The 27,100-nt window shown below is 49.0% G+C and overlaps 1 protein-coding gene across 4 annotated transcripts in view; it reads right to left on the minus strand.

Moving 5' to 3' along the window:
• Window positions 1-20,741, minus strand: part of MYH11 (myosin heavy chain 11) — a 117,419-nt gene extending 96,678 nt beyond the window's left edge. For all 4 annotated transcript variants that reach the window (XM_055339711.1, XM_055339710.1, XM_055339713.1 and 1 more), the window contains exons 1-2: window positions 20,660-20,741; window positions 3,779-4,140 (exon numbers count right to left, since the gene is read on the minus strand). In XM_055339711.1, coding sequence (XP_055195686.1) covers window positions 3,779-4,123 — 345 coding nt within the window. In that variant the 5' untranslated portion in view covers window positions 4,124-4,140; window positions 20,660-20,741. The remainder of the gene's footprint in view (window positions 1-3,778; window positions 4,141-20,659) is intronic.
• Window positions 20,742-27,100: the final 6,359 nt, after the last annotated feature.

A 27,100-nucleotide genomic window follows, 5' to 3' on the forward strand; every position in this document is an offset into this window, starting at 1 on the left:
AGATCCTCTGCTTTTTCAAGCAATGCCAGAAACTGAGATTTTCTTTCTTTTCTTTTCTTTTTTTTTGGGGGGGGGTAAGGTGGATAGGGAAAGGAGATATACCAAATTAGCTCAATTATTTTAAAAAAATCACTCACTCTGCACCAACAACTTGCAACCTAGTAGGTGCCCAAGAAATCATAATTAAAAAGTTGGACTTCTTCCTTCTGTGCACTTAACGGTTGTCCAGCTCCAAGCTAATGGCACCCATGGCATCATCCCCACCTGCCCTAGCCCACACCCATCCCCTCCTGCTCAAGCTTTCAGCTACCCTCACACCCTTTACCATCCACAGGTAGTCAATCACTCCAGCCCCGGAGGCAGAAAGCCTTGCCTGGATCCCAGTTCTGCTCACTTCCAGAAATAGGACCGAGAGCAGCTGAGCTCAGTGCCCTGGTCTCTGAAATGGGGTACTAGCCTCACTGGCAGGATTAAATGAGTAGTGGTTCAAAGCACTGGTCCCAGAGCCAGCCTTCCTGGGTTCAAGATCCAGCTGTTTTTCATCACGTTATATAAGTTTTCTAAGGCCTAGTTGTTGTTGTTTTTTTTTAAGATTTTATTTATTTATTCATGGGGCGGGGCACGAGCAGAGTAGGGAGCCTGATGCTGGACTTGATCCCAGGACCCTGGGATCACGACCTGAGCTGAAGACAGATGCTTAGCCTCTGAGCCACCCAGGCGCCCCTCTAAGCCCCAGTTTATCTGCAAAAATGAGACTAAAAAAGCAGGGCAGAGTCTGAACTGGGTTCCTTCCCAGGCAAGTCACGGCAGCTCTCTGCCTCAAACAGGTCAAGGGCAGGGTGGGAGGTCCGCACCGCTCTCCCCAGTGGTATAAAAGGACAAAACGGGTTGGGAAGGACTCGGGACAGTACCCACCACAGGCAAGGCACACACTTTATTGAGCTTCCTCTGCCTGAAACCCTTGCCTGTCCCTCAACAGAAAGGACAGAGCCAAGGGCTGAGCGGTCCTACTGAGCTCCTGGCAGAGAGCATCCAGCGTCCAGAAGGGCAGGTGAGTGCGGACGAGGGCTCACATGCTTGTGTCATGTGTGTACCATGAACTAGTAAGGTAAGAGCCTGCATCTCAGGGGTCAGACACAAGACCCCATGGCTTCCACAGACTCTTCTAGAACCAAGAAGACAAGGGTCTTCATTCGAGGTGCACTTTGCAGAACAGAGGGGAATGTTCTCTTCATTAGCTGGGCCAAGTCAGGCTCCCTGGCTGCCTCAGCATCACCTGCCACCCACCTGCTCCCAAGGGCCACACCTCCTGCTGTCATGTGTATGCTTTCCCTCCCCCACCTCCCTCTTCATTTCCTCCATCAAGGACAACGGTTCTATTTAAGTGACTAACCTGACCAGAAAGGAAGGAGATAGGAGGAGGCACCTGGTCACAAGGCTGAGAGGCTTTTCATCTAATCTGTCCAGAGAAGCATAGCAGGAATTTAGCGCTTTGATTCATTTTTTTAATCTGCTGTCAGATTAGATATTTTGGGTCTCAGGACCTTCATAAGCCCATTATTATTTTTTTTCTGATTTCTATTTTGGGATCAAATGCTACGTCAGAGGACAGCAGGTGAGATTTATACATGGGCCTGTCCTTGACCTCGCCGAGGGAGAGAACATATCTTAGATGGGAGGCCTAGAAGAGCTCCGTTCCACCTCTCACTGCCCTCACCCCCCCTGCCCCCGCCCGCCTACCTCCCAGCTCCTGGCAGGCTGGCCTTGGAAATGCCCACCCTGTACCGACAGCTCCAAGTCCATAGTATTTCCATACAAGGAGTGGCTCGGATAAAGGGGACCTTGGCTGCTTAGTTAGGGAAGTTAAGGATAGGCTTCAGCATGCTGAGACCAGCTTGCTCACCTGTTAAATGGGACACATACGCTTATTCCATGGATGTTGTATTGATTAAAGGGGTCAAGGCACACAACAGGGGTTAGAGGAGGGATTTGATAATTACAGGTCGCTCCTCTGTTCCCTCTTGGTTCTTAAAAAAAAATAAAAGCCACTGTTAGCCACTCTGAGCTATCCATATGAAGAATGGATAGCCAGTTATGGCACATCCGCGGGACAGATTACATAGCCCCTCAGAGGGTAGTATTTGGGGGGTAATAGCAGAAATGTGGGGATGCTCAGCAATGACTCATACACGGAAAAAAAGAGTGAGCCGCCAGCCTATGTGTGCAGGCTTGTGTTTATGTAAACATGTACCGTTCACACGAGCAAAGAGCTCACGAATGCACCATTTCATCAGCTGCCTCTGGAGGAGGACTGAGTTTTTGTGTTTTTGCTGTGCTTCTCTGAATTTACCAACTCTCCTGTAGTAAATGTGACTTCTTTTCCTAACTAGGAAAAAAAGAAAATCCACAGATCCTTTTTCTAGAGGACAAGGATTTTTTTTAAAGGGTAAATTTCACGCAGCAATGTGACAAGGGCAGGGCCAGAGGACGTAATGATGGAAGGGAATGTTCTCACAAGTTTGCACAGGGTCCAGGAAAAGGGACCATAACAGTGACATAGCCAGTAGGAACACCTAGCATTCTTTTTTTTAAAATATTTTTTCTTTATTTATGATAGTCACAGAGAGAGAGAGAGAGAGAGAGGCAGAGGGAGAAGCAGGCTCCATGCACCGGGAGCCCAACGTGGGATTTGATCCTGGGTCTCCAGGATCGCGCCCTGGGCCAAAGGCAGGCGCCAAACCGCTGCACCACCCAGGGATCCCACACCTAGCATTCTGAGAGCTGGCAGTGTCCCCAGACGCGTGCCAACTAACCCACTCGCGAGGTCGGTACTAATCTTGTGCTCATGTCACAGAGAGGGAAATGAAATTTCCGAGAAACCAGGTAATTTGCCCAAGGGATCAGTGTGCCCTTTGTGAGAAGCACACAGACAAAAGCTAAATGGAAGGACACTCCTGCTCCCAGCAGCTTGACACCGGGGGGCCACCTATGTCCTTCTTGCTCTGGGGAGTTGGTCCAAACCCACAAGGAACAGGTGTACCCCCCGAGTCACATCGCCCCCCATCAGAACTTCCTGTGGGGATGACAATGTTCCATCCCGTGCTACCCAATACAGCAGCCGCTAGCCTCCAGTGGCTCTTGAGCACTTGACATTGGCCAGTGCAACTGAAGAAATGAATTCTGATTTCTAATTGACTTGCATCTAAATTTAGTTAGCCACACGTGCCCAGTGGCTACCCTAGTGGACAACGCAGCTCTTGGCTGCTCTGATCTACACCGTTGACCCCAAGGAGCCCCGGCTCCAATCTAGGAATTCCCACTTGTGACGGGGAAGGCCTCCATGTCTCCTCCCACCTGGCTGCCCAGATGCTCCAGTCTTCCTAAGAGGTTATGAGCTCCCCCTCATCTCCAAGATGAAGGAAGAACAGGAAGTACTTCAGTGAAACCTGTTGAGCATTGGCCACGCACCCTGGCCTCCGCATTGGCGACCACATAGCATCTTTGCGCCTCCTTTATGTGGGGAGGGTAGTTATTCCCACTTCACCAGTAGGAAAACTGAAGCTTCAGTAAGTGAGAGAATTTGTTCGAGGTCACCGAACTAGGTGGGGCAGGACAGGTGTGAACCCAAGTCTGAATGAATTCTAGCTCTCCATGCGGCCTCCCTCGGGTCAAACTCTCCTCCTCCCAACCTGTAACCCAAACACATCTCTAAAGCTCTTCCTCCCTTAGAGGTGCGGGAGGCCTGGGAAGAAGTGACTGGCTATCCCCAGATACTCACGTAGATGAGTCCTGAGAAGTATCTCTCCCTCAGATTGTGTAGCACAGAGGCTTCATTAAGGCACGTCAGCTCCGCCATGTCCTCCACCTTGGAGAACTTGGGTGGGTTCATCTTCTGGATGTCATCTTTGCCAACCGTGACCTTCTTGCCATTCTCCACCAACTCGACAATCACCTCATCCCCTTTCTCCTCCTTGATGCTGGCTGCCTCGAAGCCTTGCTTTTCTGAAGGGACCCAAACCAGCTTCTTGGCAGCCCAGTCAGCCTGGGCGACTGGGCTGTTGACGAAGTTTTTGTCCACAAAGAGAAACTTCTCATCATCACTGAGCTGGCCTTTCTGTGCCATGGTGCCTGGTTGGTCCCCTGTGGAATGAAGGAAAGGACAGCATCAGACTCCGGCCAGAATCGAGCCCTAAAGACAGAGGAATCTGTCACCTCGCATGCCTAGGAACACAGTCTGCAGAGACATTCCACAAAGTATGAGGATGTGCCCTACAGTATTGTTTATATGGTCAAAGAATGGAAACAACCCAGAGCCCCTCAGAAGAACATCTTCATCATTGCCTATAGTCCATCATCATGGCGCTGGACACATCAACCACAATATTTTCTTTTTCTTCTTTTAAGGTTGATTTATTTATTCATGAGAGACACAGAGAGAGAGGCAGAGACACAGGCAGAGGGAGAAGCAGGTTCCCTGCAGGGAGCCCGATGTAGGACTCGATCCCAGGACCCAGGATCATGACCTTAGCCCAAGGCAGATGCCCAACCGCCGAGCCACCCAGGTGTCCCAAGATATTTTCATACAACAAAATATTATGCAGGGGTTGGTATGGTCTATTTATAGGGTGAAATATTATTCAGCCTGAGAAAAGGAAGAAAGTACTGATTGATACACGCTGCAACACAGAGGAATCTCAACAAAATTACATTAAGTGAAAGAATCCGGTCACAAAGGGCCACACGCTGTGTGATCCCATTTATATAAAATATCCAGAACATGCAGATCCATCAAGATTGAAGTAGATTAGTGGTTGTCAGGGGCTGGGAGAGTGACAGCTCATGGGTATAGGGCTTCTTTGCGGGGGAAATGGAAATATTTTAGAATTTATTATAGCTGTGGATACACAGCTTTGTGAAAATGCTAAAGGCCATTGAATCGTACCATTTATTTATTTATTTATTTATTTTAATTTTTTTTAAAGATTCTATTTATTTATTCATGAGAAAGAGAGAGAGAGAGAGAGAGAGGAGAGAGAGAGAGAGAGAGAGCGCCACAGGCAGAGGAAGAAGCAGGCTCCATGCAGGAAGCCCGACGTGGGACTGGATCCCAGGTCTCCAGGATCAGGCCCTGGGCTGAAGGCAGCGCTAAACCGCTGAGCCACCCGGGCTGCCCCTGAGCCACCCGGGCTGCCCCGAATCGTACCATTTAAATGAGTGTATAGCTTGTGAATTATAGGTCAACAAGGCTTTTTAAAAAATAAAAGAGAGAATGGAAACAGTAGGTATAATATCCCACTTTTATTTTAAAATATATAGAATAATACGGGCAAAAAAATTGTGGAGAAATACCCACTTTTGAGTATACTTAGGAGGGGATTTTTACCTACTTTTTTTTTTATGAGAAAAAAAGAGAGCATGAGTGGGGGCAGAGGGAGACAGGGAAAGAGAATTTCAAGCAGACTCCCTGCTAACGCGAAGCCTGACACAGGGCTCCATCTCATAACCCAAAGATCATGACCCCAGCCAAAATCAAGAGCCAGATGCTTAACCAAGCCACCCAGGCACCCCAGAGGGATTTTTAACTTTCTATCATTTTTCCCAATTTCTTTTATAATAGAAGATTATTCCATCATATGTGTATTAACACATTGTGCCTATCCCTTCTTTTGTTGATGGGCACCTGAGTTGCATCCATGTTTCAGCTATTGTGAAAAATGCTACTGTGAACATAGATATACTTTTGATGATCTCTTTTTATCATATTTGTAGTTCTGTAATTTTAAATTTACGATCAACAAAAAAAAAATAGATTTTTTTCCCCAAAGACCTTCAAACAAACCATACGCATGAGAAAAAGATGCTCAGCCTCACTAGTAAATGAATTAAAGAAAGGAGCTGTTGATTTTCCCCAATCAGCTTGGCTGAGGTGAAAGTTATTGGTAATATCCAGTGTTGTCAAGAGTTGTAGGGGCTGGGCCTCTGCACACACCACACTTCTGGATGGAAAAACCTTAAAATCTATAACTCTTTGATCTGAAATTGCACTTTTTCTTTCTTTCTTTCTTTCTTTCTTTCTTTCTTTCTTTCTTTCTTTCTTTCTTTCTTCTTTTTCTTTCTTTCTTTCTGTCATTTGAGAGAGAAGGCACAAGTAGGGGGAGGGGCAGAGGGAGCAGGGAGCCTAATGATGCGGGGCTCAATCCCAGGACCCCAGGATCAGGACCTGAGCTGAAGGCAGATGCTTAACCCACTGAGCCACCCAGGTGCCCCCAGTGATGTCTTCTTAACTGGGACATCCATGCATCACGGGTAATTCCCCTGAAAATGCAGAGTGTGGACTTCCTCTTATGCCAAAATTCCTTTTCTTTTAATATGTTTATTAAAGGGTCATTTACATGCCATAAAATTCTCTCATTTGCAAATGTACAATTCAATGACTTTTAGCAAATTTTCAAAGTTGTGCACCTATCACTACAATAAAATTTGGAACGTTCCCGTCACCCCAAAAAGGGTTCCCTTGTGCCAGGCTGCCATCACTCCATCCCCAACTGCTGGCACCAACTAATCTACTCTCTCTATAGATTTGTCTTTTCTAGACATTTCATACAAAGGGAGTCATACAAGATGTGACCATTGATCATACAAAGATGTGTATGATGTATTTCTAAGTTAAAATTATACCTAAAAAGCATCCTCAGGAAGAAAAAAAACAGATCTCAAAAGCATTAGGCAAAGCCAAAGAAGCCAGACCCAAAAGGCTCTATTACCTCACTGATACACAAATCTAGAAGAGGCAAAACCATCATGAGAGGAAGCAAAGCATAGTCAGCTGCCAGAGGCAGGGAGAGGAACTGACTGCCAAGAGGCACAAAGGAACTTTCAGGGGGAATGAAAATGTTCTATATTCTGATTATGGTGGTTACACAACTGTATACCTTCATCAAAACTCACTGGGCTAGACACTTAAAAGCCAGTGAATTTAAAAAAATAGTGAGTTTTCCTGAATATAGATTATATCTCAATAAGGCTTATTGAAATATTTGTAAGAGAATCTGTCTTGTGATTTGGTACATATGTATATACATTTTTAGAAATCTAAAAGACTGGGGCGCCTGCCTGGCTCAATCAGTGGAGCATGTGACTCTTGATTTCAGGGTTTGAGTTGGGTGTAGAGATTACTTAAAAAAAAACTCTATGACACTATAAAATATTAAACTATGGTTCTCTGGTCCAATGCAGGAGAATTTGAACATCAGTAAGAAAAATAACTATAGGGATGGAAAGCAAAGTATGTTTAAATCCACGAAGCATGGTGATTAACATAAATTTCAAAGGTCATCCATGTAAGACAGGCAATCAAGACATTATTTTGGGGACGCCTGGGTGGCTCAGTGGTTGAACGCCTGCCTTCAGTCCAGGGTGTGATCCTGGAGTCACGAGATCGAGTCCCACATCGGGCTCCCTGCAAGGAGCCTGCTTCTCCCTCTGCCTGTGTCTCTGCCTCTCTGTGTCTCTCATGAGTAAATAAATAAAATTTTTAAAAAGACACTATTTTGAAAACTGGTAATGAGGAGGGGAAGGGAAGCGAAATATTGATTCTGTCTTCCTGATACAAATTGTTCCTCTAGGTCACTAAATAATTGTCAGAAAGAGAAGTCTTTATGTAAAATTTCAAGTCATTCAACGTCCCCTCAACAGGAGGAGCCCATTTGAGACAGTCTTCTTCCTACTGTCTAGGTGTGTGTCCGCAAGGAGGGTGCTGAGACACCAGGCTCTTTATCAGTCTGTCTGGTGGCCCGTTCCTGACCATATCATACCCTTGCCCTATAACACGTGCTGTCAGCTGGATCCTCCCACCTGCCCCATCTTTCCTCCCCAACCCACTGCTGTGGGTTGCACTCTGTGCCCTCCACCCCCCAGGAACTAAGGCGCAGGCTGAGTTAGGAGGGGTGGCCGCCAGGACATACTGTGTGGCTGCCACCCCTACTTCAGCAGAGAATTCACAACTCCTCTGAATTCACCAAGATGACGCCCACGCAGGGACCCCAAATCCCATGGAGATGGAGTACCCCCATATCCCATGAAAGGGCAGTCAACTCCTGAGATGCAGACTTTGCAAGGCAAAATGCGGCCACTTTTCTCTTTCTGGGGTGAAAATAACAGTAAGAAAAACCAGAAACTGATATGCTCAGAGGGGGTGGTTAATTCTTCTAAAAGTCCTGATCTAGTAGCTCATTTTTGTTTTTAAGAGTTATTTATTTATTTCAGAGAGAGAGAGAGAGAGCACACAAGCAGAGGGAGGGGCAGAGGGAGAGGGAGAGAGTCTCAAGCAGCCTCCAACTCCTTGCTGAGCTCAGAGCTCCATGCGGGGCTCGATCTCACCACCCCGAGATCACCACCTGAGTCGACATCAAGAGTTGGCCGCTGGGGCACCTGGGTGGCTCAGGGGTTGAGCATCTGCCTTCGGCTCAGGGTGTGATCCTAGGGTCCTGGGATCAAGTCCTGCACTGGGCTCCCCACAGGGAGCCTGCTTCTCCCTCTGCCTGTGTCTCTGCCTCTCTCTCTGTTTGTCATGAATCAATAAATAAAATCTTAAAGAAAAAGAATTAGTCACTTAACCAACCGAGCCATCCAGGTAATAGTTCTTGTAATACGAACCCCTGTAATAGTTCATTTTTAAGAAGGTGGAGAAATGAGCAACTTATTCCCTAAATCTGAGTAATTACTTCGTCACTCCAAGAAGTGAAATAAGAAGTGCATACAAACTTAAGTTTAACAATCACATTTCCTGGGGATCCCTGGGTGGCTCAGTGGTTTAGCACCTGCCTTCAGCCCAGGGTGTGATCCTGGAGACCCCAGATCGAGTCCTACATCAGGCTCCCTGCATGGAGCCTGCTTCTCCCTCTCTGTCTGTGTCTCTGCCTCTCTCTCTCTCTCTCTCTCTCTCTGTCTCTCTGTGTGTGTGTGTGTGTCTCGTGAATAAATAAAATCTTTTTTTTAAAAAAAATCACATTTCCTGCATTTTTAAACTCTTACAAGTTTTTCATGGGACGTTACCCCAGGAGCAACCCTCCTGCAACCTCACTTTTAACTGTTGTTAGAGAACACTCCCGCTACTTGGAACAATGTCACTTAACAAATGTAGAAGAAACGACAAAACTAGAAATGTAGCAATTTGGGAACTCCTAATAAAATAAGGGTCCCTGACGATGACCATCTGTAGCTGCTAAAATCATCAGACCAGAGGCTGCACACATCTCGTGCACCAGCCTCCCCTGGGGGCTTGTGAAATCCCAGATGGCTGGGCCCTCCCCCCAGAGCTTCTGAATCAGCAGGGCTGGGAGGAGCCCCAGGATCTGCACATTTAACAAGTTCCCCTGGGTGATGCTGAGGATGCGGGTCTGAGTCCAAGCTGTCAGACCCCGGTGTTAGATGAAAAGCAGATGCAGAGCTTTATCATTGGTGCATGAGGATGGCATCACCTAAATGTGCTAAATTAACCTTATTATCACAATAAGTTGTCGATCAGATACACGTGTCTCCAAATGGGATGCCATCCAGAGCGCTACTAGCATCAAGGAAATATTCTTCCAGAAAGGCAAAGGGGAGGGGGTCGGGGGCCAAAGCGGACAAAGCCTTTGGGTCTAGTGCCCACAAATGCCGGGCACAGGGATCATGCTTAATACAGTCACGGAGGGCTGGTGGGGGGAATGCAACAAAGTCCACAGGTGGGCAGGCATAGGACAAATGACTACTTCATTAGAAAAGTACAGAAGAAAGGAGAGGAACCTATAAACTCAAAGGAGCTTTGAGACAGAGGAAAAATGGGAGCTGAAGGCCAACAAAGACGCGTCTCCAGCTTGATCATTGTCAAAGTGGAGTGGCAGGTGCCAGGGAGTGTGTCCTAACATTCTCCCTACTTGAGCATGCATTGAAACACTTCCACAACGAAAAGGTCCAGCAAGGACAATAAAAGACAAACATAGAGGGGGGAAGGGAGGGAATGAAGCCCCTTCTCCCCGCAGGGCACACATACAAGGGCAAATCAGAGAGAAGGGCACGTTTTGCATTTTTATTTTTTTTTTAAAGATTTTATTTATTTATTTATGAGAGACACAGAGAGAGAGGCAGAGACACAGGCAGAGGGAGAAGCAGGCTTCGTGCAGGAAGCCCAATGTGGGACTCGATCCTAGGTCTCCAGGATCACGCCCTGGGCTGAAGGCAGATGCTCAACCACTGAGCCACCCAGGCATCCCATGTTTTGCATTTTTAAAAAGCCACCCCTTGCATGGAAAGCTTTAAGTGACATGCAATTGTGAGAAAAAACCCAAAATTTGACAACCCCTCCAAAAACGTAAGAGCCACTCCAGAAAATTCGAACATCAACTCGATAGCCTTTATATTAGGGAATTTGTTCAATTTTGGAAGGGTGACAAAGGTACTATGACTTCCTCTATTTAGGATCCTTTCCTGGGGTGCCTGGGAGGAACATGGGGCTCTTGATTTTGGGGTTGTGAGTTTGAGCTGCATGTTAGATGTAGAGATGACTTAAGTGAATAAACTTTTAAAAAGTATTTAGAGGGGCATCTGGGTGGCTCACTGGGTTAAGCACCTGCCTTCGGTTCAGGTCATGATCTCGGGGTCCTGGGATCGAGCCCCACATGGCTCTCCCTGCTCAGAGGGGAGTCTGCTTCTCTCTCTTCGCTCATGTTCTCTCTTTTAAATAAACAATAAAATCTTTTTTTAAAAAGTATTTAGAGTCTTTTCCTTTCAGAGACAGAGGGAATCGTTGTAGCTGAACTGACAAGCCTGGGTTTGAGGGCTGGGGTGCCTGCAGGTGGGTTACGCTGTTCTGCTGACTTCTGCAAGTTTGATATTTTTCCTTAAAAGGAAAAATATTCCTACATAAAATGAGTACAATTCTCATCTATGTGTAAGCAATGTCAATATCCACCATCTCCCATTCAGCTTGTACATCATCCCCAGGGCCAAGTTTTCTGAATACTAAGAGTGACAGTTAACACTCACAGACCCTGTACAGGCCCTGGGCTGAATCGCTCACATGCAGGATCATCTAGCAAAGCCAGCACAGCCTTTGGAGCGGGGTGTTACAGGCAGCTCCACCTTACAGATATGGAAACAGAGGCTCAGAGAGGTGAAGGAATCTGCCTGAGGTCACACAGCAGAGCCAGGTTGATTGGTTAAGGACACTTAAATTAGTTGTGCAAGGAAAAGTGTTTAAAATAGGAGCCAGAGGGGATCCCTGGGTGGCTCAGTGGTTTGGTGCCTGCCTTTGGCCCAGGGCGTGATCCTGCGGTCCTGGGATCGAGTCCCCCTTCGGGCTCCTTGCATGGAGCCTGCTTCTCCCTCTGCCTGTGTCTCTGCCTCTCTCTCTCTCTCTCTCTCTCTCTGTCTTTCATGAACAAATAAATAAAATCTTAAAAAAATAAAATAAAGGGCAGCCCGGGTGGCTCAGCGGTTTAGTGCCACCTTCAGCCTGGGGTGTGATCCTGGAGGCCCGGGATTGAGTCCCGCATCGGGCTCCCTGCATGGAGCCTGCTTCTCCCTCTGCCTGTGTCTCTGTGTGTCTCTCATGAATAAATAAATAAAATCTTTAAAATAAAATAAATAAAATAAAATACAATACAATAGGAGCCAGATATACTCAAGAGGGCTGGGGATGTATTTGATTTGTTCTGAGCAGTGACACAACCAAGTAGGCTCTCTCGAATTGTGATGTTGGTCAGCTGCCTAAAAAGTCAGAAAAACAGAAAAAATAAAAATAAAAACAAACAAAACAAACAAACAAAACCCAGAAAAATAAAAGAATACAGGAATCCCCACCGCCGGGAACCGTGTCTAATCTAGGATTCAGAAACACAAAGAGTGCAAAGAGTCGGTCTCTGTCCAAAATAGGAGCGGGAGAGGCTGGCTTGCTTCTCACGCTTTGATGCTTCTGACAGTTACCAAGTGCGAAATCTGCTTTAGTCAAAGGAAAGAGGAGCCTGGCTTCACCCTGGAATGGCATTTCCCAGACTGTGCTCCTTGGAACCCTAATCCCTTGAAATTAGGGGTGGGGGGTTGGGTGGGATTCAGGGAGGTCACGATACTCTTCAAAAAATAAAAAAAGATTCTGCGGTTGAATCCACTTGAAAAGCACAACTTCCCCCTCGTTCTTATTCCCCCAGGCTCCCAGCCCCCCACCTCTGTCGTGGAGAGGCAGAGCAAGTATCAGGACATCCAAGACCTTGGCAAGGTCTGAATCCCAAAAGCGATTTTACGCCCGAGGCTCCTCAAAACATTTGGCCACAGACCTCTTTTCCCACCAAACCCTGATGGAATCCGACAGATGTGCCCTTGAGGAAATTCAGTGAGCCTAGCAAAGTACTACCACTAATATTAGTGATCAGAGCTGCTAAATCTTTACTGGGTACCAGCTATTATCTGATTTAACCCCCGCATAAACACCAAGGTGCCCCATTAACTCTGGTTTGCAGATGAGACAGGCACAGAGAGGTTAAGCCACTTGCCTATCATGGCACAGCGAGCTCTGGTGGAATCTGAACAAAGGGCTATTTCCAAGGTGACCTTTTCTGCTTTGTTGGCCTTCTTTGAAACAGGCAGGGAGCACTCGAGGACCGTGGGAACTAGAGGCCAGCCTGAGAATCACCCCAGATCAGTGCTGGAGGCTCCAGATAAGTCGCTGTCATCATTGCAAGAACGTGCTCCGGCCAGGCACGCAGAGTCTTGAGTCTTCAACATCAGGGGGGCTGGCAGCTAGCAAGACGCCTCAGATCGGGCATCAGAGGAGGTGCGGGGACGAATAAATAGCAGCTGGCAGGGCAGCCCAGGGGGCTCAGCAGTTTGGCTCCACCTTCAGCCCAGGGCGTGATCCTGGAGACCTGGGATCGAGTCCCACATCTGGCTCCCTGCATGGAGCCTGCTTCTCCCTCTGCCTGGGTCTCTGCCTCTCTCTCTCTCTCTCTGTGTCTCTCGTGAATAAATAAATATAATCTTAAAAAAAAAAGGCAGCTGGCAAAAAGAAAAAAAATTGCTGTAAATAAAATCTTTTTAAAAAAGGCAGCTGGCAAAAAGAAAAAAAATGCCATAAATAAATAAAATCTTTTAAAAAAAAGGCAGCTGGTAAAAAGAAAAAAAATGCCGTAAATAAATAAAATCTTAAAAAAAAGGGGCAGCTGGCAAAAAGAAAAAAAATTGCCATAAATAAATAAAATCTTAAAAAAAAAAAAAGGCAGCTGGTAAAAAGAAAAAAAAAATTGCCGCAGTGATGGGGGAGCGTGAGCCAGTAAGGGATTCCCCGCGCGCCGCGTGGAAGCAAAACCTGGCGTCCTGCCCTTGCCGTGGTCCTTTGCTCCAAGCAGGGGCTTCCAGCCTGGGCACTCTGGACACTTGGGGCTGATTCTCTGGTTGGGGATGGGGCTGACTTGCACATCGCAGGATGTGTAGGGCACCCCGGGGTCCCAACTACTCCCCGCCAAGGAGCCACCCTTCCTGCTGGTTGTGACAACTCTGGACATTGCCAGATGCCCCTTGGGGGGGGCAAAAGTGTCCCCAGTGAGAACCACTGCTTTAGAGCAAAAGCAAGGGCTCTCTTAGGAAGACCATTAAATCCGAGGACACCCGCTACCTCGTCCACACCCGCTTGGAAGGCCAACTGCAGAAGGTCACACAGGTGGAGTGAAGACAGCAGATCAGACAAGAGACAGACGCCTGGAGGGCCAGACCCCAGGGAGATGGGGGGGTCCCCACCCTCCTTTCAAGGCCTCCTCCTCCTTCCCCGTCCCCTCCCCCGCTGTCCTGCATCGGCTCCAGGGGCTGGAAGGGCACTTGCAGGGTTATTGCTCCACTAAGGACAGTTTATTGAGCAAGGGCTGCTCTCAAACAGTTTGATGGAAACAGGACTCGGCTGCTCTCCGTGTCACCAACATTGGGCACAGCCGAGTGTGTCCGCCACGTCCACTGTCCCGACTGCCTTGCCAACACCACACCGTTTCGTCCTTTGAGCACAAATGAGCTCTTCCTTAGCCTCCGTGAGACCACAGGGGTTACAAGTCCCAGTTCTGCTATGAATTTGCTGGGTGACTCTGGGCAAGTTGCTCTGCCTCTCTGAGCCTTGCGTTTTTTCACTTCGGGGGAACATTTTGCACTAACATTTTAGGGCATCTGTGACTCTGTATCAAAGGGTTGAAACTGGACCGATCGAAACTGTTGAGCTGCTCTCATGTGTTTTCACATCAGCTTTACTCCCCCTCGAGGAATGCAGGGGTAAAAGATTTTGCCCTTTCTGCTTCTGCACTAATGAAAAGTGCATAAAATACTCCAGGGCCCAAATGGGGTAGGATTTGCACATCATCACTCCTGCTTGACAGCTTCCCTGAAGATTTCATTGCCAAGCTGCCAGCTCAAGAGCTTAGGCCAGAGACACAAACCTAAGTGTCCCCAGGGTCAGGTAAGGAACGTAGAGTGACTCAGGCTAGAGGTGGCTGGCCAGCACCCTCTCACCCTGCCTAGAGATGGTGGGTCACCCAGTGAGAGGGTGGGCCCTGCATTGCCAGGTGTTCAACAGACCCAGAAGTCTGAATTTAGGTACGAGAGAGAGCCACCCCTCAAATTAAATCACTGCACGTTTTTAAGTGCCATGCAGACAAAACAAATGCCCTCTGAGCCTGATCTAGAACACAGTCCACCTGCTAGAAGGCCTTCTGCATCAGAGAAACTAGGTCAAGGCCTGGCCTAGGTGTGGGAGGAGCCAGATGTGTCGAGGGAAGCAGGAGAGGGACCAGGCTCCCTGGATGCACCAGTTCTCCCGGCCCCAAGCTGTCCCCATGAAGTAACTGGACTCTATGACTAATAATAGCACCATAATTACCGGGCCCCTTCTATTCATGGGGTAACAGGCCAGGCCATTCATTAAATACACGAGTGCACTAGGTGGAACACTAAGTGTTCCACAAGGTGAGCATAATCTTCATTCCTTTAAGATTACAGGGATCCCAGAAAGTCACCTACATTAAAAGCCTTCCTGTGTAAAACAGTTGGAGCCCGGATTTAAAACCAGATCTGCCTGACATGAGTAGAAACGCTCTTCCCGGCTGCACGGCCTGGCCCCCTCACTGAGCATCCATCAGTCACACACCCCACCTCCTGAAAATGTGGTCCCGACCTCACTTGACACGTAGAAGATGGGCAGCAAAATGGCCACTTCAGTGTTGCTTTAGTACATCTGCCTAACTCATTTATTATTATTATTTTTTAAGATATTAATTAGTCATGAGAGACACAGAGAGAGAGGCAGAGACATAGGCAGAAGGAGAAGCAGGCCCCTTGCAGGGAGCCCGAGGCAGGACTCGATTCTGAGGCTCAACCACTGAGCCACCCAGGCTCCCTGCCTAACTCATTTAAATATTGTGTTTAAAGGCACTCTGGAAGGAAGTTTTTTAGTTCATAGAGCGAAATGATTTTTCTCCCCTACCAAGAGAATGTGGTTGTTAGCAAGAGACAGTGTCACTCCTATGGAAAACACTTTTGGCGGACGCCTAGGTGGCTCAGCGGTTGAGCATCTGCCTTCAGCCCAGGGCGTGATCCTGGAGTCCCGGGATCGAGTGCCACATCGGGCTCCCTGCATGGAGCCTGCTTCTCTCTCTGCCTGTGTCTCTGCCTCTCTCTCTCTCTCATGAATAAATAAATAAAATATTTAAAAATAAAAAAAATAAAGAAAACACTTTTGGGTTAGAGAGAACTGGTCATTTCTGGCCCTAAAAGCCCCATTGTATTTTGTAGCTTACAACTCTGGCATGAGACAGCTTATGGTAAATGTATAGTCTCAAATGCAACAGGTATTTCTCATATCTATCCTTTTTTTTAAGATTTTATTTATTTATTCATGAGAACACACAGAGAGAGAGAGAGAGAGAGAGAGAGAGAGAGAGAGGCAGACACACAGGCAGAGGGAGAAGCAGGCTCCATGCAGGGAGCCTGATGTGGGACTCGATCCCGGGTCTCCAGGATCAGGCCCTGAGCTGAAGGCGGCACTAAACTGCTAAGCCACCCGGGCTGCCCCATATCTATCTACTTAAAATGTGCATTCTGGGGCCCCTGGGTGGCTCAGTCAGTTAAGCATCTGACTCATGATTTCAGCTCAGGACACAATCTCAGGGTTGTGAGATCAAGCCCTGTGTTGGGCTCTGAGCTGGGCATGGAGCCTGCCCAAGATTCTTTTTCTCCCTCTTCCTCCTCCCCTCCCCTGCTCTCCCCCTCTTTTCCGTCTGCCCCTCTCAATCTCTCTCTCTCAAAATAATAATAATAATAATAAATAAAAATAAATGTGGATGGCCTCTGACTTAGCCATTGCATTGCTGGGAATTTATATGACAAATAAACTCATGTAATCAGACAAAAATAGATATAAGGATGGTCCCCAAAGTACTCTTTATAAGTGATGGGGAGCAGCTGGTATGTTTCCATAAGAGGCTGTTTCATAAGAAGCTGTACTTTCAAATAATAGGGTATTATGCAGCTGATTTTTTAAAATGCCAAAACATGCTGATTTAGAAAGATGTTGAAGATCTATGATTAAGAGGGGAGGAAAAAAACCACCCTAATTTCCAGAATGCCAATATTTGTGTAAGAAAAAAAAAAAAGGAAATTCAACGTAGGAAAGTTTTGGAAAGATACATGAGACTATACTACCCATGATTACTTCCAGGGATGAGAAAGAATGAGGAGGGGATGGGGAGAGGGAGCCAGGAAGAAGGACATTCGGCCTAGGGGTGATCATGACCCCAACTGGCTCCTTTTGGGATTCTGTATCATTGGCTGCACGCTTTGCTGCTCCAGGGTAAGGAAGGAATGGGTATCATGACCTTGCAAGGTCAAGCTTGCGTCAGTGAGCAAGGGGGAGTCCTGTGGCCCTTTCTTGGGGACTTCTGATGAGGGCTGTTCCTTCCAAGCCTCTGAATAACCGATTCGAGTCCAAGCTACGGGACTCCCCACGGCAGAAACAGCACTGCTAGCTCCTTCCTCCTTCATCTGATCCCTATAAAATTTCCTTCAAAGTCCTGCTTGGCTTTCTCCAAACTCAGCCTTTCCTCCAATGTGTGGCCATGGTTAAATTCTTTCACGGTCAGGAGTGGAGGCCGGAGAGCCCAGGGAGCAAAAGAGCCACTGTAAAAGCCAGACAGGTCTTCTGTTCACAGGTGAGCTCTTAAAGGATGCCATCGCGACCCTACATGAATCACAAACAGGCCAGTGTAGCTGGAATCTGTGGTGTTCCTGGCACAGGGAGGAAGTGTGGCCATGTTAACATCAAAGAAGATTCTAGCAACCATCTTCAGGGCAAATAGGAGTCGGGTTTGTGAAGATATTACAGAAAAGGGAAATTAGGGCCAAGTTTCTCCTCTAGAGAGAGGCCGCACAATAGGCTTTCTGGTTCTGCCAAGTACCGGCCGTGCCACATTGAGCAAAATCCTCAAAGTCTCTGGTCACGTACATTATAAAAAACTGTCCACTGAAGTTTGCCAGGGGCCAGGCGCTGTGTTAAACCCTTCATATGCATTATCCCACTTAATCCTCCCAACAGGGAAATACCGTGGGCTGTAGAGTTCGAAAGAGCTAGATTTGCAGAATCCATTCCTCCTCCTTGGCCAGTCAAGCTATCTTGAGCCAGTTATTCAGAGCACACTAGTAAAACAGTAATAATATCTGCTCCAAAGGGTTGCTGTAAAGTTGGTAAAACGATGCCAGTAAAGAGCTTAGCATGTTGACTGGCAAAAGAGCTCAACAAACGTTAGCTCTTCCCCACCCCATTTTTCAGATGGAAAAGCTGAGGTTTGCAAAGTCCAGTGCAGATGATTTCTAGGTTTGCTCATGACATTCTAGGATCCTGGTGGATTTAACACTGGACTTGGTTTTCCAGGAAAATCCGATGCCTATCTGATTTTAGAATCACACGGTTGTGCCTACCACAGAAAATCCACCTGCTTGGGTTTGGGGTCCTGCAGAAAGAAGAGACACTCCACCCCCTTAAAAAAAATAAAACTTCCAGGAGAGACCATGTGAGCAGACAACGAGAAGACACCCTCCTTCCAATCTGGAAGAGTGTCCTCACCAAGAACCGTGACACTGGACATCACAGCCTCCAGAATGGTTCCTCTTCCCTTCTTGAAGATTAGGGGTCCTAAGTTGGCCAACTGATTCAGTCAGTAATGAGCCCCCAATGCTGGGTAAGGGTCTCAGGTAATTGGCAGTTGATGAAGAGGCAAGATTCTGATGAGCTGGTTTGAGCGACCCTTCTGTGGGGCCGAGCTCTGGGAAGGGGCAGCGCAGAGGAGACAGTGCCAGGGGCAGACGTGCAACGGGAAGACAGTGGGGACCTGCTCACAAATCAAGGGACAGGACTGTAGAGTATTAAAGAAGCTCATCAAAGGACTGGACGGCATCCCTCACAGCCCTTGTGAAGCCTTGGGGTCACTGACCACCAGTGCAAGAGGGTCTCACAAAGATAATCACCTTCTTCCAGAACCAGAAGTCCTGTTCTCTATTCCCCACCTTGGAAAGTGGTAGCTTAATAAACCTGAGCGTCAAAATTTTAAAAATAAATAAATAAATAAAGCCTCCACATAAGAGAGGAGCAAGAAAAAGTCAGCCCTCTTCCCTCCCAAAGGTCTTCTTGTTGGGGCTCCTCCACTTGTTCCCCATCGGCAAGAACCAGGGCAGAGAAATCCCCAGAGTCACGACCAGCAAGGCTGCAATAGGACGCTAATTTGCGAGCGAGCCGGGGATGGCTTCGTGGAAAACGCTACCATACATGGGCATGTTTGCCTCAATCTCAGCCCCTGGACAGAAAAGTAATGATAACAAACCCATAACAAATACCTTGTACGGAATAACACGTCTATGTCAGACAGGAAAATAGAAAATCATGGTGGGTACAAGGCGAAGCCCAGAAGCTTCTTGCGGAAGGCCCGGCCAGCTCATGCGGTGGACTGTCCTGATGGCAGCCCCGACCGCCCACCACCAGGGGACAAACAATGCATTTTATTTTAAACTCAAAAAAAGGTCAGTTGGTTGTTTGCCTCAAAGAGAAGATGATAAATATTTGCCTTCCTGGAAGCATTTTGTGTGCTGCCTCCCCCCCCAAACCTGGTTCCAAAAAGAATATTTGTGCATGGTAAAGACAGTAGGGTCAGGGCTACAGCCTTGGCATCAGACAGACCCAGGGATGGGTTTCACGACTTGCCAGGTGGGTGACGCTAGGGAAGTTCTAGAACCTCTCTGAGCCTAGGCTGCCTTTTTACTCAACAGGCATCATGATGCCTCCTTTAAAAGGTGGTTGCAGCGATTCACTGAGCTCCCTAAATTGCATCAAACACAGCTACCGTGCCTGGCACCTACGTATCCCGTCGGTGTTGGCTGTCTCGGTGGCAAAACGCAGAGGGAAGAGTTCCCTCCAGAGAGTCCACGTCCTGTATTTTAAACACTGCCAGCCACTGCCTTTGAGCCGAGCATCTTCAAGAAAACGAAACCAATGGAGAAGACCAAACAGAACTCAAGTGTGCAAGGGGCCTCACCAACAGTCGGCCTGCCCTCCCCTGGCCAACCCCGGGCCACGCTGCAATTTAACCCATCAGTTCTTAACGCTCCACACTCTCTGGCCTGGGTCTCTAAGTAATTTCTCTTCTCTAACTTCTTGATCAGCATGGCTTTGAACAGTGCTTTTCCAGAAGCAGCAAACACCCCCCCCCCCGCTCTTCATGCGGGGTGAAAACGGCACCAGCCACGCTCTTTCTCACACGTTGCCCACCTTCCAGGGCAGGTGAGAGCAACATTTGTACCAGCCGCGCTGCTCGCAGTCTGGCGCCACCTTCCCTAATACACCTGCAGGTCGTGGATGCAAATTGAGGCTCAAGCATCTGTCTGGGTGGGGGTCAACTGGGTTAAGATTTTTTTTTTAACTTTGGAGGGGGGTGGGGGGTGGTCTGCATGAACACTGGGCTGTAATGAATATACTGTGTCTCAACCACCCCTACCTCTCTGGGGACATCCACAAGCACATCCTCTAAACTGGTGAAAAACTCCCCTCTTTCTTCGGAGTGTCTGCCCGTGTGTTTTTAACTGATTTAACACAGTATCAAAAGAATTAAGCCGGGCTTCCAAATCCACTTGGAACATTACTGTGCCCGCCTCTGTGACTGGAAATGACTTTTCGGTGAAGTTCAGTTGCACTTTGTGCCTAAAATAAAAATTAGAAGCCTGTGGAAGCTGGTCCTCTGAGATGTTAAGGGATCACATCTCCCGGATTTGCTTTATAAGAATTGTCTGGGACTCCTCTTTGGTTTGGTTGGTTTTTAAGCAGGTTTTCTGGATTCAAGTGGATGGGGAGGTGGCCCCCCGGAACTGCTGTCTTTTAAGTACCCCCAAGGCGGTCCTTAGCATTGGCAACCTTGGGAGATGCTGGTTTGGGGAAAACCGAGGCTGACCGGGCAGAGAAATGAAAATTGTGACTCCCCACCTCCTCACCACAGTCCTTGAGAGGCTGACAAGCAGAGCCCTCACCGCTCCAGCCGCTGTAGGGTGCCCCATGGGACCCTCAAAGCCCCTACCCTATTGCCCCCCCACCCCGCCCCAGGACCACCCTACTTACAGATCTCCAACTGGGGGGACAGCGGAGAAGACACTGGGTGGAGAGCTCAGGTCTGGCACACCTCCCAGGCAGGGGAGCCCAAATCTCCCGGGTCGCCGGGGACGCCTCGCTTTATAGACCCAGCTGCCCGCGGGTGGGAAAGGGGAGGCGGCCCCGGGGGAGGGGGTGGGGAGGGTTCCGTGCCCTCCCTCCGCAGCGCCCCCTGCAGGGCCCGGGAAGAGCGGCGTCCGTGCGGGATCCGCGGCGCACCTGCCGGGCGGGTGGTGCGCAGGGAGAGAGGCGCATGGGGGGCGCGGGGGTGCAGGGAGAGGCGCATGGGGGGGCGCGGGGGGCGCAGGGAGAGGTGCTTGGGGGGGCACGGCGGGCGGTGCGCAGGGAGAGAGGAGCCCGGGGGGCGCGGGGTGGCGCAGGGAGAGAGGTGCATGGGGGGCACGGGGGGGAGCAGGGAGAGGCTCATGTGGGGGCGCGCGGGGGGAGAGGCGCATGGGGCGGCGCGGGGGGGCGCAGGGGGCGCGGGGGGCGCAGGGAGAGAGGCGCATGGGGGGCGCGGGGGCACGGCGCTCCCCGCGGAAGCCTGGGGGAGGTGTCTCTCACCCCGCCTCCGCCCGGGGACAGTCACCCCGCGCCTGGGGGGGATCACGGATTCTTCGCGCCTCCTCCCCACGGCCGGGAGGGGGTTGTGGGGGCTGGAACTGTGAGCCCCCGCCCCAGTCCTCATTGTATTCGCCTCCCACGGGCTGGAGAGGGGGCCCCGGCGTTGCAGGAAGGGAAGAGAAAGGGGATTTTGTGAACTTTGCCGAGTGGGGCAGAAGCCCCGACGGCGGGGAACTGTCCGGGAAGGGGAAGTTTTAACTCTTTCCAGTTTGCGCCACTTCCACCCACGAGCAACAAACAAACAAAAGCAAAACAAAAGCAACCCCGCTGCTGTGACTTCAGGCCTGGAAGTGCCATGGGCCACGGCCTGGCCTCAGGCCAGCCACCTCCCTGTTCTGAGCCTCAGTGTCTGCCCTGAAAAATGGGTGCGTGTGTTGGGGAGGGTACTTCATGCAACTTGCAAGGTGCTGTCGGGGTCCAAAGAGAAAGTGGGTGAGACCCCGCCCTTGCGAGTTCCCAAGCACCGCTCCCCCGCCCAAGAAATTCTTGCAAATGAAGAAGCTGCTTAAAACTTCACCCCTGCCTCCCCTCTTTCCGAGGACCTCTCTCTCCCCTCCTCCCCCTGCATCTGTTGGTCTGTCTCTCTCTCCCGTCCTTCCGATGCAGTGTATCTGCATCAGGCTTTGTCTTCCAGTCACTCTGTATATCTCTGTCACTCTCTCACTTTGTCCTAAGTCTCTCTCTGTCTCTGGCCCCGTGTCTCTCTCTCTCTGGCCCCGAGTCTCTCCCAGGTGTCTCCCTCTGTCTCTGGCCCCTGTGTCTCTCTATCTCTGGCCCCGAGTCTCTCCCAGGTGTTTGCCTCTGTCTCTGGCCCCTAGTCTCCCTCTGTCACTGACCCCTGTGTCTCCTTCTATCTCTGGCCCCATGTCTCTCCCCTGTGTCTCCCTCTGTCTCTGACCCCGTGTCTCCCCCCTGTGTCTCCCTATGTCTCTCCCTTGGGTCTCCCTCTGTCTCAGGCCCCTGGGTCTCCCTCTGCCTCTCAACCGTGTCTCTCCCCTCGGTCTCTATCTCCCGCCCCATGTTTCTCCCCTGGGTCTCCCTCTGTCTCTGGCCCCATGTCTCTCCCCTGTGTCTCCCTCTACCTCTCCCCTGGGTCTCCCTCTCTCTCTTGCCCCTGGGTCTCTATCTCCCTGCCCCGAGTCTCTCCCCTGGGTCTCTCCCCTGGGTCTCTATCTCCCTGCCCCAGTCTCTCCCCTGGGTCTCTATCTCCGCCCCGAGTCTCTGGCTCCAGGTCTCTCCCCGGGCCCTGTCGCCCGCACGCCCACAGGCCATAAAAGGAAGCCGAGGCGGTGGGCTGGCCCCGCGCCAGCCGGGACCCGCGCGCCCCGCTCCCGCCGCCCCCGCCCCCGCCCCGCCCCGCACGGGCTCCGGTTCCGGCCGGTCCTCCCTCCAGGGCGCGGCGGGGGGCGCAGGGCGGGCGACAACCCAAAAAGGGCAGGCGCGGGCTCCTTCCTGCAGGAATTCCCAGCGCCGCATACCAGCCCGGGCTGCCCGCTCCCCCTGACTAAATATGGTGCCGAGCGGCCTCCCGGCGCGGCGGGCCCGCGGTGCGGGGGGGTGCGGGGGGGGCGCCTCCCGTGGCTGCGGCAGGCCGTGCAGGGACAGGGTCAGAGGAGGCGGGAAGACCCCTGCCGGGCTCTGTGCGCTAGGTCCACTACCCCCGGTGCCAGATCAGAAGGGGGGAATCTGTATTCATACCCCCATTTTGCAGGTGAGAACACTGAGGTCCTGGAGGTCTGCAGAGATTTGCCCAGGCCCACCCGTTGCCATGACTCATTTCCAGAGAGATTTGAAAGGGAAATGCCTTCCCGGGGTGAATTGGCTTAGAGGCTGAAGACAGGTCTCTGAGGCAAGTAGCTGGTGCCACTTTCTGGCTGTTTCACCATGGGCCAGTCACTTAAATACTCTGGGACTCAGTTTCCCTACCTGGCTGTTTGTAAACAGTTGGTGAGATGATCCGCGTGAAATGAACATATTGTGCTGCTTGCTGTTGGTATTCTCACCCGAGGAAACCACGTAGGCCTTGGGTGCGGGATGGTGAGGGACAGCCCGTCCCTCCTGCAGGCTCAGCATCTCAGACCCTCTTGGTCTGCTTCCAATGTCAAGCTCTCCTGCTGTTGCACCCCTGAAAACACCCCACGGGTCTAAGGCAGAGGCAGGAACTGCTCGAGTTCAGCTGATTGCAGAGCTAGGGAAAAGCTCTTCAGAAAATGATGGATAAGCTGCTACTCCACGTGCCTTTTATTGTCCACGCTGTAAAAGGAGTGGAAATTGTCCCTGCGTTGGTATAGACGTGGTGCGGAGCGGAGGGTGATGGAAGGGGAAAAGTGAAGTTCACTACCATCTTCCCGTTCTGGAAAGAACCCAGAGCAGGCCGTCGGAATCACACTTGTTGGCAATTTTTTTCTTTTAAGATTTGTATTTACTCATGAGACACACACAGAGAGAGGCAGAGACACAGGAAGAGGGAGAAGCAGGCTCCATGTGAGGAGCCTGACATGGGACTCGATCCCAGGACCCCAGGATCACAACCTGACCCAAAGGCAGATGCTTAACCACTGAGCCAGCCTTTTAAGCAATTATTAATAAATGGAGGCTTTATAACGAACATTAAATTTTCCTGCCTTCTCTCTCCTCTTCCTTAGAACAACCCTATGAAATAGGTACTTTAAAAAATATATATTTTTTCCCCATTCTGCGGTTGACAAAGCAGGTTGGTGAATTAAGGAGCAAGCCAAGGTAGCATAGCTCGCTAGTGGTGGGGCAGGAATTCCAACCCCACATGTCTGCTGGAGTCTGTGTTGAGTAGATGGGAGGTTTACATGTCTGAGATTTACACATGGTCTGCGAGGCACCAGACCTGAAGCCCCAAGACAGTCAGGGAACGGAGCCTGTGTCTTCTCAAGGAGGAGCACAGATGGACAGAATTTTTGCTTCAACCACCTTCCTGAGTCGTCAAACATGATGATGCACGGGAAGGCCTTATATAAAGTATTCCATACCTTTCTGGTACATTCTACAAGTGCTTGGAGACCGTATGTGTACATAACAGTCATTCATTAAACATCTGTGCAGTGCAGAAGCTCAGTTCAAGTCTTCAAAAGTGCATTGTTACACTGATGAAGTCAAATGTCTGTTTTATTTCTGATGGCTCAAAAAGCCGGTTATTCTAAGATCTAGGGGGAAAAAATACTTTAAAAAAGTGTTACTTCAAGAGCTGTCCAGTACGTTTCCTTGGCTTGTCTTTTCGGTGAGGTGCTGTGTAATGGGAGTTTCCATGAACTCATGAAACAGGATGGCAGAGGGTTAATTTCTCTCTTGGAGTCTTCTCCTCTTTGTCAAATAGCTTTGTGTTTGCTATTGGCTTCAAAAAGCTCCAAAATATGATTCCCTCCAGTTTTGAATAATATCAAAGATTGGGCCCAAGCATGGTTTACTTCTGCCTGTGTTTCACAATCTCATTATTTAAAGAGGTGTATTATCACCACTCAAGTCTTCCAGCCCAAGATTTGCGCAGGACTGTGCCTTCTTGTGAATGAAGGGACATCATTCCTGGCCACAGGCCTGGCTTGGCTCCATCTCTCTTGCACAAAGTCACTCCTGTTTCACGCATGAGAGCTCCACACTTCTCCAGGTCAAGCTGGTATGGCAGTGACCTGCAATGCTCTTTCCTTCATCAATTTCCGACTCTGGTGTTGGTTAACTCCAGATTCCCTACCCTCCATTGGGAAGGACTCTAAAATTCTCTAGTTTTACAGTGTCTTACAAAATTAAACATATTCTTAACATGTGAACCAGCAGATCATACTCCTTAAGATTTTACCCAAATGAGTTGAAAGCTTTCATCCATGCCAAAGCCTGCACTTGGGATGTTTAAAGCAGCTTTACCCAGAGTTGTCAAAACCTGGGAGCAACCAAGCTGCTATTCAGGAGGCAAGTGGACAATCTGTGGGAAACTGAGGTGATGGAGTATCATTTGGTGCTAAAAACAAACGAGCTCTCAAGCCGTGAAAAGACCCAGAGGAATCTTAGGTGCATATTACTAAGTGAAAGAAGACAGTCTGAAAAGACCACATCCTGTAGGATTCCAACTATGTGTCATTCTGGGAAAGGTAAAACCATGAAGACAATGAAGACGTCTGTGGTTGCCAGAGGCTGGGGGGCTAGAGGGATGGACAGGCCGGTCAGAGGGTTTTTAGGGCAGTGAAATTACTCTGTGCGGTATTACAGTGGTGGATACGTGTCATTATACATTTGTTCAAACACACAGAGTGAACAGCACCGGAAATGAACCCTGATGTAAACTATGGACTTTGAGTGTTCGTGATGTGTCCATGTAGGTCCACTGATTGGAACAAATGTGCCACTCCCATGGGGGGTCCTGCTGTGAGTGTGTGGGGGGGAGGGATAGGAGGTATACAGAAATTCTCTGTACCTTATACTCAACTTCGCAGTGAACCTAAGGTTGCTTTCAAAAATAGTCTATTTTTCGGAGGTGCCTGGGTGGCTCAGTTGGATAAATATCTGACCCAAGGGTCCTGGGTCCTGGACCCAGGGTGTTCCTCCCCACATTGAAGGAGTCTGCTTCTCCTGATTCTCCTGCTTCTCCCTCTGCCCCTCCCTTGCTTGCTCTAATAAATAAATGTATTTTTTAAAAGGTCTTTTTTTTGAAAAAAGTAGTTTTACCTTTTGTTACAAACAGACAAACAAAAAAGACCATGCAATCCTTGCAGAATGGTTGTTAACAAAACTCAAATACCAAGTGGCCAGGAAGCATGGTCCCAAATGCCTTTAAAGGCATATTCTCACAATGTTAATCCTTCAAGTACACTTGGCTTTAGGTTAAAAGAACACATCAAATGTTATATAATCACACAGGCATGTGAGTCGTATACAACTGCGTTCTTGCACATAATTATAAAGCTATCAGTTTACTCTGTGCAAACATATACGCTAAGCTAAATTTATCATCTTCTAACGTCACCTCTGCTCCTGCTTGGTTTTCAGACTGCCCAAGTTTTATATTTCCACTTTCCCTAAGTCCCTCTTCAGTTCCAATTCTCATCCTGTTTTTCTGTAAATCCAAGTCTTCTCCTAAAACTTCTCCGTATTTCTGGAAGACAACTTCTCCCGACAACCCCAGGAAAACCACCAGGCATGATGTACTGATTTAGTTTATGAGAATAGTTTGATGTGTCGTTTATATTTGTCTTGTCTTTCTCTTAGTTTTTTCTTTTTAATGTCTCAGCCAACGTAACTTTTTCAATGACGGGCTTATAAATTAATTGACACCATTCAAAAATCCTGAGTATAAAAATTTCTAGAGCAGACTTTTCAACCTAAGGTCCTTTGTGGAAATCATAAAAATCTCAGTTTTGAACATAGGTGGTTTTCTCTTTTCCAAATATAAAAAACTACTAAATATGTTTTGAGCCCCTAAATGCCCGCCCTAGATTACAATACTTTTCCCCCAGAGACTGATACCATCAGCCTCCTGGATGAAGAGTAACCATTGCAGGGTGACGTGGCTGATACTGAGTGCACACCCACCAGGAAAAGTTTCCCTCCCTCCACCTCTCTACACCCTCCAACAACGAGGCCACTAGAGATCCTGAAGGAAGGTCTGGGGAGCCACCTGTCCTGATGTTCACCTCCTGATGACAGAAGAGTCATAGGTATAACACTAACTGCACAAAGGTGAGTTGCTTAATTGTTTTTTTTATTAAATAATACATTCAAAGTATAAAAGTTGCCTAGGTACAAACGAGTTACAGAGTAATGCATACA

This window comes from Nyctereutes procyonoides, unplaced genomic scaffold (genome assembly GCF_905146905.1).
Source record: "Nyctereutes procyonoides isolate TBG_1078 unplaced genomic scaffold, NYPRO_anot_genome, whole genome shotgun sequence".
Classification (NCBI taxonomy): Eukaryota; Metazoa; Chordata; class Mammalia; order Carnivora; family Canidae; genus Nyctereutes; species Nyctereutes procyonoides.